This window comes from Gadus chalcogrammus, chromosome 10, assembly GCF_026213295.1.
Source record: "Gadus chalcogrammus isolate NIFS_2021 chromosome 10, NIFS_Gcha_1.0, whole genome shotgun sequence".
NCBI lineage: Eukaryota > Metazoa > Chordata > Actinopteri > Gadiformes > Gadidae > Gadus > Gadus chalcogrammus.
The window spans coordinates 12,708,825-12,723,321 of record NC_079421.1 but is presented as its reverse complement, the minus strand read 5'-3'; the positions used below and the strand labels follow the sequence as shown (position 1 = coordinate 12,723,321).

The 14,497-nt window shown below is 45.7% G+C and overlaps 1 protein-coding gene across 1 annotated transcript in view; it reads right to left on the bottom strand.

Annotated features, from left to right (window-relative positions):
- The window catches only part of LOC130390814 (short transient receptor potential channel 7-like), a 50,386-nt gene extending 38,775 nt beyond the window's left edge, over window positions 1-11,611 (bottom strand). Inside the window, exons 1-2 of the mRNA XM_056600965.1 lie at window positions 10,967-11,611; window positions 1,160-1,922 (exon numbers count right to left, since the gene is read on the bottom strand). Coding sequence (XP_056456940.1) covers window positions 1,160-1,922; window positions 10,967-11,478 — 1,275 coding nt within the window. The 5' untranslated portion in view covers window positions 11,479-11,611. The remainder of the gene's footprint in view (window positions 1-1,159; window positions 1,923-10,966) is intronic.
- Between the last annotated feature and the right edge of the window lie 2,886 nt (window positions 11,612-14,497).

Here is a 14,497-nt window from a genome sequence, read left to right as displayed (position 1 = left end):
TGAGTTTAAAATATAATTATAAAAGTTGCTTGGTTGAACTCCACAAGCGGGGTTTGGAGGGAGGGGGGGAATAGAAAGAGCGACAGAGGTCATAATTACACAGTGACAGGTTTTAGAGAAACAATGTGTCCCTGAGGTTAACCAGTCTCATTAGTTAGTCTACAGCCAGGCAGGAAACACAGCATGATGGATCGTCATACAGAGGAAGCGAGGGAGAAAGGAGAGACAGAGGGGAGGAGAATACAGAGAAAGTGATGAAATGTATGCGTATGTGTGCATTGATGCATGTGTCGCGTATGCATGCATCTCCGTGCATGCTTTTGCCTTTGTGTGAGTGTGTGTGCCTGAGTGAGTGAGTGAGTGAGTGAGTGAGTGAGTGAGTGAGTGAGTGAGTGAGTGAGTGAGTGAGTGAGTGAGTGAGTGAGTGAGTGAGTGAGTGAGTGAGTGAGTGAGTGAGTGAGTGAGTGAGTGAGTGAGTGAGTGAGTGAGAGAGTGAACGAGAGAGAGTCAGCGAGAGTGTGTGTGTGTGTGCGAATAAATAACCATGCATCATTGAGACACCAAGAGAAGGACAGAAGGTGGTGGGTTCATTCGTAATGGTCATTCGGACTAACGTCATTATTGGGGACAGAGGGACGTCATTATTTCCAGAGAATGCATTGATGCAAGCACACAGTCAGAGTAGGAGGGAGTGAGAGACATAGAGGGAGAGATTTCCATTGTCTTCTACTATCTCCATAATTAAATCCAATGTCGGGCTCTTTTTGCAGTTGAATTTGCAGCATATTAAAAAACTGCTTATTGTCTCAAAACACTCCATTCGAACTTCCAGTTCCCACAAAGAAAAGTGTTTACCATCTTGATTGTGATGAGGTCGAGGCAAGACGCCAGACGCAAAGTTAACTTTGATGGCTAACAAAACAGTCTGGATGTACCCTGGGAAATATATTCTGGATGATAGCACGATGGTTCTACAGCTTCAGGTCATCTAGGCAATTTGTTTGGGGAAAATGTTTATGCGTGTCTTTTAGAGTGAGTATGCGTCTGTCCGTGCATGCGTGCGTGCGTGCGTCCATGCGTGCCTGCGTGCAAGACAAAAACAGACGGAGAGACGAAGCGGGAGCGAGCGAGACAGACAACAGGGAGACCCCAGGCTCACCTTGAACTCCGTCTCGATGTTGGCCAGCCGGGCCAGCTCGCTGCTGAGCTCCAGCGCCGTCAGCACGGGGTCCTCGCTGCTCAGCGACAGGTAGGCGGCGCTGGCCAGCCCCTTGTAGGCGTTCATGCGGGAGCGCGAGTGGCAGAAGGAGTCCACCCTTTGGTTCTCCTCGCACTCGTTGCACTTGCAGAAGTAGTCGTGGGGCCGCTCGATGCGGGCGCCGCGGGTCAGCAGGATGTGGACGATCTCGAACTCCTGGCAGTGCGCCGCCAGGATGACAGGCGTGACGTCGTGGGAGAAGCGAGTGCCGTCCTCGTCGTAGGCGTAGAAGGCGTCGTCATGCGTCTCCTGCTCCAGGGGGCCCGACGCCAGCCGCAGGCTGCCCCCGAAGGCAGAGTGCGCCAGGATGGCCTCCACGATGCGGACGTAGCCCTTGGAGATGGCCAGCAGCAGGCCGTCGCCGATGCGCGCCAGGCCCTCCTTCTTCAGCAGCAGCTCGGTGACCTCCAGGTGCTCGTTGCCCACGGCCAGCTGCAGGGCGTTCTGCCCCATGTAGTCCACGCAGTTGTAGTTCAGCGTGTGGGACTCGTCCAGCATCTTTCGCACCACGGGGATGTTGCCGTACTCGGCCGCGTCCAGGAAGCGCTCCTCCTCGGCCGTGAGCGCCGTGCCGCGCTCGTTGAACATGTAGGCGGGGCCTCGCACCGCCTGGCGACGCCCCTTGTCCCTCAGCGTGGTGTGGCGCCGGTGCATGGCGTCTGCCCTGCAGACGACAGACAGCACGCGTCAGGAGAGGCACAGGAGACGGATTGAAGGTAGGGTAATGATGATAGGGTTAGTTCAGAGCAAGAGGCAAAGCGATGGAGAGAGAGGGAGAGGATGATGATGGATGACACGTGGAGGGACCGATTAATCAAGGCCGACGTGAGGAAGAAAAGGGGTGCGGGTACCGATGAGCAGAGGACAGGGGGAGCGAGGGAGAGGAAAGCGGAAACGGTGAGCATGTGGCCGTGTTGTCATGTAGCGACCACGACGCCACACGGCCGGCCCAGCTGCCCACATGGCCTCGCTGACGGTTGCCGTTTGATTCCTCTGTCCCCTGTCGGATCAATGGCAGCACGCGGGTCACTGCACAGGTCAGCACCTCTGAACTGAAGACAATCTGTTTCTCCTGAGCCCAGTAGATGAGGAATATCCTCTCTCTCTCTGAGAGCCATTTGTATCAAGAGGGACATTCATACTTGTTGCCCTCTAGCCACCCCTGGTAGGGTACTTTGTTCTGGGTCTGGGATCCATTCCAAGACCTCTGGACAGAGCTCCCGGACATATAGTTCAAAGTGTTGTAATTGGTTGCTGCGCCCTCAACTTTAAATCTTGGAAACCAAAATCAATACCTTTTTTTGCATTGAATAGGTGGTTATGGATAGGGAGTAGGTAACAGGGAGTTGAGTTTATAGTATATACCCAAACACAGAACGCTCAAAGGAAAAGTCAAGGCTTTAAATATTTCACATGCATCAAGGGAGTGCTATTCCATTGTAGCCTCGCCGTCTTACCCTTGGGTTCTCCTTTTATGGATACTTTAACCAAATAGCAGAACATTCAGTGACCACGGGTCAGGACCTGAAATTGAGCCTTCTATTTTTCAACAGTAAGATGGGAGGGGAATTGAGGGGATGAGTCTTAAGAGGGGGGAAGGAGTTCTATTTAGATCGATCTGTCTCCATGTGGACATGAACCAGGGGTCATCCAGGGTCCTTAGTCCCAATATGAAGCGGAACTTGAGGCTGTATAATAAAATGTATCACCTCCCTTGGGATTTAAAGGCCCTTGCCATTGGATGCAATCTATTTAGTTTTATTAGTTAAATACTATAATCTCCATAGGCATAAGTACATAAAATAAACCCTCTAGATGGAAAAATATCAACGTTTCGTCATCTGAAGACGTTAAGCAGGCGAAATGTAACACTGGGTGGGCGTGTCAGTATGGCAGTGTAGCTGCATTAATTCAAGTAATTTAAAATTAAACAACAATCTGGTTTGTTGTACATTAAACAGAACAAAGATAACAGGTTTCCCCATGAGCATGTTAATAATTGTGGTAGCTTCAATTGGTTAAAATGACGCCAGCCTAAATTCTAAACACTAAACTAGACATGATCGCACATCACACATTGGTCGTCAAAATAACCTTTATGTTTGGGGGGAGGGGCTTTGGGCACATTTTTGCATTGGAGTAGACAGTGGAAAAAAACAATGGTTTCTATCCTTTCTGACGACACACACCTCACAAATCACAAATTAATATAAAGAAACAGTTATTGGATTTTGGTGGCAGGGACCTTTGAAGTAAAGGGAGACAATCCACAAAAGAGTTGTTTAAACAACAGAAGGACTCCTATTCTATGATCATCTTTCCAAAACAATTCATTTATAATTACATGACAATGGGCCTGGAAACCCAATCAAGGAAACTGCCAGGGTGATAGGACCTCACATCAATTTGACGGGATGGCGAAGAAATTGATTTACTTATTAATTTTCTGGCTTTTACCCTTGGCAGACTCTCAGTCGGCCATGATGAAAATGTGCAAAATTCTTCAAGGCTTTAAGCATGAACACACACACACAAGCACACACAAAAGCACACACACAAAAGCACACACGCACACACACACACACACACACACACACACACACACACACACACACACACACACACACACACACACACACACACACACACACACACACACACACACACACACACACACACACCTTAAATAGTGTAGGTTATGTCTCTTAACCATCTCTGATGATTAAATTGAACATTCCTTGGTCCCAGCATTATTTTTTGCATTGAACCATTTTAGTTTGGATGGAACCGTTTTGAACGCAAAGCATGATGGGATTGCTGGAGTGGCACGAGCTAGCTAGTGGCGCGTAGAAAGCGGTGGCACAGAGAGTTGGCGTCTTAGCTTCATGCCCTTTGGAGATGCAGTGCGCCAAGCCATTTGATTGGACGTTGGCAATTCCGTCTGTTCTGAAGACCTCGTGGTGAATTTCATTTCCTGCTTGTGTGCACCGAGATTAAAGATCTAGCAGGGCCAAGGTCCATGGGAATACAATCATGTTCCATGAGGGGGTGCAACATGGAATGCCTTTCAATTTAAAAAGGACGCATCAACACCCATCAAAATGCTAATTATTGAATCCTGGTCGCATAAATTTAATGATAAGTGAAATATATTTTTCTCTGGATCTGATAAGGCCTGTGAGTTTCTTGGTGAAACTGGTGTTTAACGCTGAACCCAACCGCAACACCTTCCTCCTCCAGCTTGCCATGGGAGCACTAGAGATAATAAAAACGATGGGATGAGTGCTGCCAGAATCTGCAAGCCTATAGTGAGACGAAGTCTGATTTGCCGATCTGCAGGGTTCACTCCAGTGTGATGGGCCACACCAAGGTGAGAGCAGCAAGTTCCAGAATGAGAGAGTGATAAGTAGTGTGCATATTTTCTCTCTCTCGCTCCCTCTCTCTCCCTTCTAATCGGGGGATGCCTGCCAGTAGCAGGCTCCAGTCGCTCGCCGCACAGCTGTGACAGCAAGTGCACCTGATAACACCTACTAGACCCTTTTTTCTTTATCACCTTCTCTCCCTCTCTTTCTCTTCTCTCCCTCTCTCCCTTTCTCTCCCTTTCCTGCTCTCTCTCAAGATTAAAAGGGCTTCCTAGGCCTGGAAATGTACATTTAGCGGTACATAATTCATAATGCAACATACTGATAGCACAAAATCAAAAAATAATTTAAAATCGTCTAAACATAATAAAAATGTAAATGTGTAATTACAGTTACAAAGTAAGGCTACAAAATGAGATAATGTGGTGACGGTCGGGAATAGGTTAGCACTGAAACTTTCCTGAACTGCTTCTATGCAGACAGGTGATTAGGAACCTGAGTGGATGGCTGAGTGAATGAGCGAGGGAGGGAGGGGTTAGAGAGACAGTGAGTGAGCAGGTGAATAATTGAGTGGTTCAGTGAGTGAATGATTCACTGACCATTCACCCAATGACCCACTCACTTACCTGTAAGTGAATGGGTGAGTGATTGAGGTGAGTGAATGAGAGGGAGATGTGAGATGGTGAAGGAGTGAGCTGTGAGTCAGTGAGTGTATATATGTGTGAGTGACTGGAATTTCTAAACAAGTTTGCCTTTACTTCTTTTTTTATTATTTTTTAAATCGTAAAGTCCCTATGGCTTAAAGCTTCCCTGCAGTCTGTTCTGTACAGATACAACATAATCAGAGGACAGCACTGCACTGCCTGCCACTCTGACTGCACAGAGCTGACACAAAATGTTCCTTCCCCCCTAAGATGAAATGGTTCTGCACACAAAGAAGAGCAAGTGGAGTCATCTCAGAGTGAGATGCTGACAGCGCACTCAACACAATAGCCCTTCTTTTCATAAACCATCACGTTGCAGGGGGAATTCAAGACCCAAGAAAATATACTCCATATTCAGGCATATCCAAGATTTACTCCAGCTTCATCCCAGTCCTGGGATATGATCACCACACCACAATGAGAGCGAGTGATCAATAATGACAGCGAAAGACATTTACAACGTTGAAAAAAACAAATATGCTCGCTCGCTATATTTCATACCCTTTTGTATTTTCCGACAATCAATGCAAAAGGATGAAACATGTATCTATCTAGCAGCGGTGCCTCTGCAGGCATCGTACTGACTGAGTGAGTTTTTGTCGAGGGTGTGTGTGAAATGTAAATATGGGACGCTGCATTGGCCATTCAAATTAAATATTCAGTTTCCAAGGCCCTCCTTTGAAGTGAAAGAAGAGTTTAAATGATAGGTCGGCGGTAATTCGTTTCACTAATGAAACAAAATGTGAAAACGTTTTCTGTTTTTGAACCCAAATGTGCGTTAGTCCAACAATTTCTATTTTATAGCATAGCCAAACAATCTGTCATTTAATTTTAAAACAAATTGCCATCATAAAAAGGTAAATGCCTGTAGACTGCAGTAAATCTACGTTTTGTCAGCGAAGAACCGATCCAATACTTCCACCTCTCTATCTCTCGCTCTCTTTCATGTACACATATACAACACGCACACTAACAAACCAATCTTTCTTGAAACAAATCCATAAAAGATACCCAGCTGCCAAACTGACTGTTTCATCCTCTTTGAAACCAATAATGCATGCAAGAGGACACAGCCAAGGCGAAGAAACAGGGGGCCATCCTGTGTCTGTGAGAGCAGACCTGCTGGGCTTTCTACTCCAAACAAGGAGGCTGCATCAAAGAGACAGAGCCCAGAAGATGAAAGACCCATCACCGGAGGCCTGCCTACACTGTCTGTCCGCCTCCTGTCTGTCTGTCTCTTGTCTGACTGACTACTCCCAGCTGAAACGTCCACAGCTGTTTGTCTCCCCTTTGTTGTGCGTAATCCGCCGTCCTCCAGCTAATCAGCAATTAGCCAGCTCATGTTAACCTGCCCACGCATGGGCAAACCACTTCATTCATAGCATGTGGCTTAATAGATTCTGCTGCTGCCGCTACGCTATTCTGACACAGAGCACATGTAGGTAATACAATTGGGGATTCTGGCTTGCGTTGGAACTAGGGGTGTGCACGATGTATTGAAATTGCATTTATGCTGTGGAAAGCTGAGTGGGTTGGCTGTGGAGCTTGGTGGTGTTCCATTAAGAGCCTGCTTGAAACTGCAATTCAACGTTCAACTTTCATTGGCCAGTTGCCCGGTCTGTCACATGCATGTGCGAGCGCAGCCGGTCCACTAAACAAACATACCCTACGGAGCATACCACGTGACTTGTGTGCATATAGGCAGAGTGTGTGAGAGAGAGAAATAGAGAGCCAGGTTTCCCCTCTAATATTGTAATAGTTGGGCTGCACCATTGTGCAATTATATATAACAGGGTAGGTGGACATTGGAGCAGGTCCCCATAATATTTCTGAAATGGCAGGTAATGATACAAATTACAATATAACGTTATGTTCTGTGTTGAGGAAGTCAGAGGGGATTCAGATCCACTCTGGTCCAAGTCCTACTCGAAGCCTTTTCTCAATCAGGGTCTTTATTTGTGGACTTCAGAAACATCATCTGTCATTGTAACTGAAGTATATTAGCTATATTCCAGATCCAGACTGTACTGTTAGTATTAGTAGGTAGAACTCTCTGATATATTTATGTTAAAATATTGTCTAAAATACCCCTAACCACTCTGAGAAGGCTCGCCAACAAACATTGACTTACCCTTGCACCCACCTCACTGTCAGAGAGCATTAAGTAAACGCTGACAATAACTAAAAAACGTCAGAGCAGTTGTTGTCAGATGGAGGCTTAGCTCTGACATGCAGCACCCTTCCCCTCTCTTCCTCCCTCCCTTCACATCTCACCCAGCTCGTTATCGGCACTCTGAGGCTTTTTGATGGCTAACTCTCCCTCGATCGACTCCTGCATGTTATAATAATCTATTTTTGCCAGTCATAATCAACCTCTTTAGAAAGGAGAAGACTCAAACTTCTGGGAGACTTGTATATAGTCGGCAAGATTTGTTAGGATTGCCACAGCTTTAGACTTAAACTGATTTCTTTAGATTTTCCCGGCTTCGCTACAACCCACTCCCCCCTGTTTCCCCAAATCCCAGCTCCCAGCGGTATTCATCTTGGACTTAAAACCAGGACCTTACCCAAGGGTCCGGCCTCACGCCTTCATCAACTGTTATCTCGGGCTGATTAGTTTGTCATTATAAGATTAGAGCCAATAGGGAGAAGGAACTACAGACTACCTACCCTCTGATGATTTGAGGTAGGTGGCCCTGAAGACTCATCCTCCATGTGCCATGCTGAGCCTCATACCGTTTCAAGACCTTCATTGAGTCCGTGAAAGCATGGCTTCACTTTCAATAGGACCCAGGTCAATTGGATGAAGAATGTGATAGATGCTCACAGGATCCCTGCGTTCTGACTTGCATGTTTCGGCCATGCCTCAAATTGTCTTGCAATCATTTTTTGACGGGGTCTCCGAAATTGTAGAGTTACGTTTCCGTAAATTGGGGGGAATCCATACATGGTCAATGCAAAAACTTGGAATATTTGAGAGTTTCCGCGAATTTCGCTTGATGCTTTTTAGGGACAGCCAATCAGCGTTCCCGCCGTGAAGTCCGGATTGAACGGCAACATAGAGGAGAAAGTGATTGCTACCGTTTGCGGACTCCCAGAGCTCTATAATATCTATATTATATTATATTATATAGAATGTCAAAGCCAAAAGATGTGTGCACCTCCGGATGATATTTTGAACCCTAAACGACGGCGTGTGGTTCTCCGTTGTCCCTTGTCCCTTGTACTTTCACAACAAGTAAAGACTCGCAGTGGTGGGTATCTCCGCCATGGTTGAGAGTGAATTGGCGGAAAGAAATGTTGTTCGCAAGAGAGCCCCTCCTCCTCAGATATACCCCAAAACACTCGCGCCAGTAAACTTGTGAGGGTAGAATATTCGCTTCGCTTTTGGTGTGAACAAACAGTTTGATGTTCCTATGATGGGTTTCACTCAAATCTGAAAAGTCTCGGGAAGTGTGACCGTAATGGCTGTTTGTGTTCGGTGACTAGTCTTGTGCCAGGATTGGACGTGTGGCGGCCACCTCACAGCCAGCACCCATGTGGGGTCTCTTGGTTGATGTGTATAAGAAGAGGGCCGAGAGTGCATCAGTATGAACTCTCTCTCTCGCTCTCTGAGAGGGTGAGCTCTCTGACTGTTAACTTTACCCCCAAAGGACTTCAATAAGGATGAAGATGTGATGACGCTTTGTTTTAAAAAAGAAAATACAGGCACCCTTTCTATTTTGACTGTGTATCATATTCTTCTATTGAGTTATATGTAAGAACATACAAAAAAATATCGGAAATAACATTGACATCCTCATATGAGATATTGCAGCGTTGCTCATGTAAATCGACATGTCAATATGGTGCAGCACTAGCGGACGCAGGTTTCCGTGAGTAAACGGTTAAATACACCCACCAATGCGTGCACACCCGACACATGAGTGGATGCACAAGGACCAAACCTGGCTGCTGGTTATCGAATCAAGGGCACCAGGGTGGACGAGATGGAGTGAAACCGCTCTAATGCTCATTGGTTTCCCCCCGGCGTGTTCAGCCTAGCCGGATCCGGTGCCCTTGCTTCCCTCCATGTCCTCATATTCAACAGCTAAGCTTTGACTCTCATGCCGAAGCAGCCAATGCAGGGAAGCAGAGCCCTCACGAGGGATTCTGGTCAGAACCAGAACCATGTTGCTTGTTGAAAACTGCTTTAAAAAAAAGAAAGATTCAACATCTGCGCGGCTCTAATTAGGTAAATGTGCCGACTTGTCAAGTGCTTTGTGTGTGTCTGCAGGGGCCATTAAAAGATTGTGGCATAGTCCAATGCGTCTTACTATGCACTAGACTATCTGTACGGCGGTGTATGGAGGGCAAACAAAACAACATCATATTGATTAAATTATGCAAATTAAATTATGTAGATGGAGGCCAAACTGCCGGTCTGCTACACATGTTAATGCTTAGTGGTAGGCAAGCGTTTGTGACTGCTCAGCAGTCTGTGTATATGAGACTTATTAGAAGGAATTATACACTTTTAATCTCTGATCTCTAATCTAAATGTAGTCAAGATCAATTTTAGACAAATGTGGACAGCCGCCTAATTAGTGTGTCAAGATACATAGAACTAGGTAATGTATTGCGGTGAATTGATTATGGATACAGAAGAGAGCAACTGAAATGTATCATACAAACTATAATCATATTCAGTTGTATGTCGGTGAACATCTGTAAATTCTTATTTTCTCCTTGTACCATAATGGGGAACATATGTCTATTATGCTACACATTTGACTTTTAAGCAATTTGTTATTTTATCAATCACTTTGAACCTGCTGTTTGGATAGCTACCAACATTTACACATACCATGTGTACACACGTTGTAAAAATGGAAGCCCTTTGATCATAACAACCTTTCAATGTATATCCTGATTCCAGGTGTTTTTTTAAATGGGTTGGACTAGACCTCAGCTATGGCTACCTGACTTCAACACAAAATGGTGGAAGGAAACCCTTGTGAGAATATTGTCATCACATGACCTAAAGCCAGAAAGCATGAGAGGATCACAGTGACTTCAAAATTTGGTGTTCTTGGCTTTGAGAAGCACCTCTCAAAGTTTTTTTTTACCTCTAACAGTACTATGGTGGTGGTATTCAGCCAATGCTGGGTAGTGTGTTTTACTCAAAGGCCCAACACATTACATCTCTCTCTCTCTCTCTCTCTCTCTCTCTCTCTCTCTCTCTCTCTCTCTCTCTCTCTCTCTCTCTCTCTCCCCCTCTCCCCCTCTCTCTCTCTCTCTCTCTCTCTCTCTCTCTCTCTCTCTCTCTCTCTCTCTCTCTCTCTCTCTCTCTCTCTCTCTCTCTCTCTCTCTCTCTCTCTCTCTCTCTCTCTCTCTCTCTCTCAACAGGACATAATTAATATGGTCTGCTTATCATTTGTGCTACGAAGAATGCTGACAAACGTCATTTCAACTGAAGACAGCGTGGTGACGCAATGCATTGCGTTAATATGCCATTTGCGTTTACGTTTGCATTAACAAATGCATTGGCACATTACACCAAGTTGATAAGGATGTGATGCAATGGTTCGTGTTTCTAAATATCAATTTAAAGTACAAAGAAAAAAAAACATTTAATAAGTGCATTCAATGACCCAACTCACGTTTGTTGGTGTTGCCGGGTCTCAGGGTTCAGGTCGGCGTCTGCGGGCTGAATGGAGTAGTGGTTCCCGTAGTCAGTAGGGTCCTGGGTCCGCGTAAACCTCTGTCCTCGGTGCTGAAAACGGCCAGTGTTAGCGTCGGGGTCCCCCCTTCTCCAACCTGGGAACGGGTCGGCATCTCGAGTGCCTTCCACCATGGCAAGCCTTGCATCCTGCCGCGCGCGAGAAAACGACTCGGGGTCCCTCGAGCGGCGGTGGAACTTTGGCGAGGTTGTGGTCGGCGCAGGCTCCCCGAGTGAGGGAGACCGGTAAACGGTTTCCTGAGACGTCAGGTAAGACGACTCCGGGTCACAAAGTAGAGGAGATGTGGAGGAGAAGAGGTCCAAGGGCCCGGGTGAAGGTGGAGGGGATCCTCCGGGCGCACCGGGTGACGTAGTAGGGGATGGAGACTCGGTTACCTCGGGGAACTGCCCTCGCGCCGTGCCGTTGTCGCTCTCCTCTCCTTCGTCAGCCATCGTGAGAGTTCGTCGATAGCATAGACGTTTGAATAATAAACGACCCTAGCTATGTTACAGACATTTAAAGACGTTAAAAGTTACACCCTTTCAAGTTTCCCTCGGCCGAACAGCACCTGCGAGCCCCGCGCTACTTGGTGGGCTGCGCTCGAGGATAGAAGACCTTGGAGTGCGCGCGCAACACGTTTTCTCCCCACTGAAAATCGCGAATATATTTTTTCATATAGGTAGCCTACGTATTGATTAAGATTTGGATTGGAATAAAGTGAGAAAAATAAATAAGGCTTCTTTATACACTTCCTTCATCAACTTGGTCAGAGATCATTCGTGCATGCGTGATACTAACATCTGTGGTTGTAGTTTCTCAACCCTCTCTCTGTGTCTGTGTGCGTGTGTGTGTGTGGTGTTCTTGGAAAATGCTATAGTTCGGAGGAGCTATCGAAATTTGCATGTATGTATGCGTGTGCGCGCGTGTGTGCGTTTGTTTGTTGATGCTGAATCGAATTAGTCATAATTGTCTAAAGAGCACTTCCTGGACCTATGCACGCGAGCAGTCCTACACACACACACACACATCAGTAAGCGGTCATCAGTGCTCTGATCTGTTGTTTCTCCTGGCCAACACACAGACGAGGCAGTGTGTTGGCACACAGACGTTTGTCGTGTCAAATGGTATTTAAGCATGCGAATGGGAGTCTAAAACAGACTACAACACGTTAAATATTGCCAAAAAGTGTGAGCAACTGGATTAAAGAAAAACAAGAGACAAACTAGGGATTAATGAATGAATTAACAAGACTGAACGGTAGGATAATGTGTCTTTGTGTGTGTGTGTGTGTGTGTGTGTGTGTGTGTGTGTGTGTGTGTGTGTGTGTGTGTGTGTGTGTGTGTGTGTGTGTGTGTGTGTGTGTGTGTGTGTGTGTGTTTTACAATAACAGAGTGAGACACACCTGCACAAATATATGCTTTCAACACACACACACACACACACACACACACACACACACACACACACACACACACACACACACACACACACACACACACACACACACACACACACACACACACTGCCCACAGAACACGTAAAATTGTGAGCAGACCACGATCTGTGACCTTCTGTGCGGTCGAGTACCACGGACACAGAACAGCAGTCTTCTGGGTCCCGGGAGGGAAAGGATCCAGAATCCCTGCACTGGAGCGACCCAAGACATGGAGACGCATCCCAACGCATTCAAATTCACCTGTATGGTGTTCAATAACGATCAGCACAGCCTCCAGGGACGGGATTAGGTGGCATCATGGAATCCTTAAAGACTGAAACAGACAAGGACACAATCATTCATTTGGGAAAGTAAGACAGATTCTAGCGAAAGAGAGTGAGGTGCACCGCTCGGCCAGATATCAGCTCATCAGCCATCAGACATTATAAATAAATCTAAAATATAATTTATGAAACCATCTCTACCATCCGTGAAATGCTCCCCTCCTAAGACACTTCAAGGTGGACATGACCTTATATATCATGTCTCCTTATAAATAAGGGCTGCAACTAGTGGTTATTTAAAAAAAAAAAAATTTGATGAAGGATTTGAGCAAAACACAATCAATAAATGTTAAATGGTGATGAATGAATGACGAACCAAACATTTAACAATATTTTCCCAAAGCATTAAACAGCAAATGTCAGGTATTTGTTCTAGCTAAATTACTTAAACTAATCATGGATTATCAGAATTTGTTCAATACGCTTTATGTCGATCGACTAATCGATTAACCGATCAATCGTTTCAGCCTTCGTATAAACAATAACAAAAGTCTCATCAATAAAATAAATAAATAATTGCGTACCATTTTTGCACCATGGCATGATTATAGTAAATTCTATAAACTCTGGCTTGTTTTGAAAGTGGAATGATTTGGATTTTAAAGACCCACATCATGGAGCAGCTGCCGGGTAAACCAGGGAGCTAAAGCTGGAGACAGTGGCCCGGCATCAAAGTGATGATTCCTCCAGACACACTCGGAAGCCAGCATGACGCTCCCTTGTAGTAACAGGCTGTGGCAGTTGGGCCTGAAAATAAATAATTAATTCCCCTGCAAACCACTCAAAGAACAGCGTCGTCATGCTCAGCCAGAAGGCAAATCCAAAATGCGAATGTATTATTTTTTTTTGTATTATTTATTTTTCAGATCTCCGTTGGATGGAAGGATGGAGGGTAAACAACTCTTAATGTTTTGTGGGTTCTGGAACAAGCACCACTAGTTGTAACCCATGATTCCACTTCAGGTATCAAACACCAGGTAGGACAGAGCTAGCGGGGATGACCTGGCAGGAGGTCTAAACAAGGTTGCAATCCGTGTTGATGTGTCTGAGCAGGAAGGTCAGGTGATTAAATGCCTCACTCTGGGCCATCGACCCGATGCTGATTCTAACGACTTCTTGACAAATGACTGACAGACCTGAGGAGCCAATCAATCGGCAAAGGAAGCTCCCGCCCCTGCCGACCTTTTTGAGGACAATTTATTGGATAATAACGTGAATGCCCAACTCACTATATCTACTCTCTCTGTCTCTTTGCTTTGTCAGTGCAAGCTACTTTGTGCTGAACTTTAAGTACAGAAGTAAATGTCGCAGTATAGAATCCATCCACCATGCATATTTTATAAGTGTGAAAAACGGAGGGAGTGGGAAAAGTGTTTAAAACTTATATCTTTTTGCTGGGGTTTGATAAATGGCTTGTGACAAAGCACTTAATTAAGTTTAGCTCTAGCTGGCAGTGAATTAAATGGAAGCTATGTGCACCGTGTGTGTGTGTGTGTGTGTGTGTGTGTGTGTGTGTGTGTGTGTGTGTGTGTGTGTGTGTGTGTGTGTGTGTGTGTGTGTGTGTGTGTGTGTGTGTGCGTGAGTGTGTGTATATGTGTGTCTTCCATTTCATCCTCATTTTATACGTTGTAATCTACACTTTATTATAATGTTCCCTTCAATGCCCGAAACAGACCCTCTAAAATCCCTCTT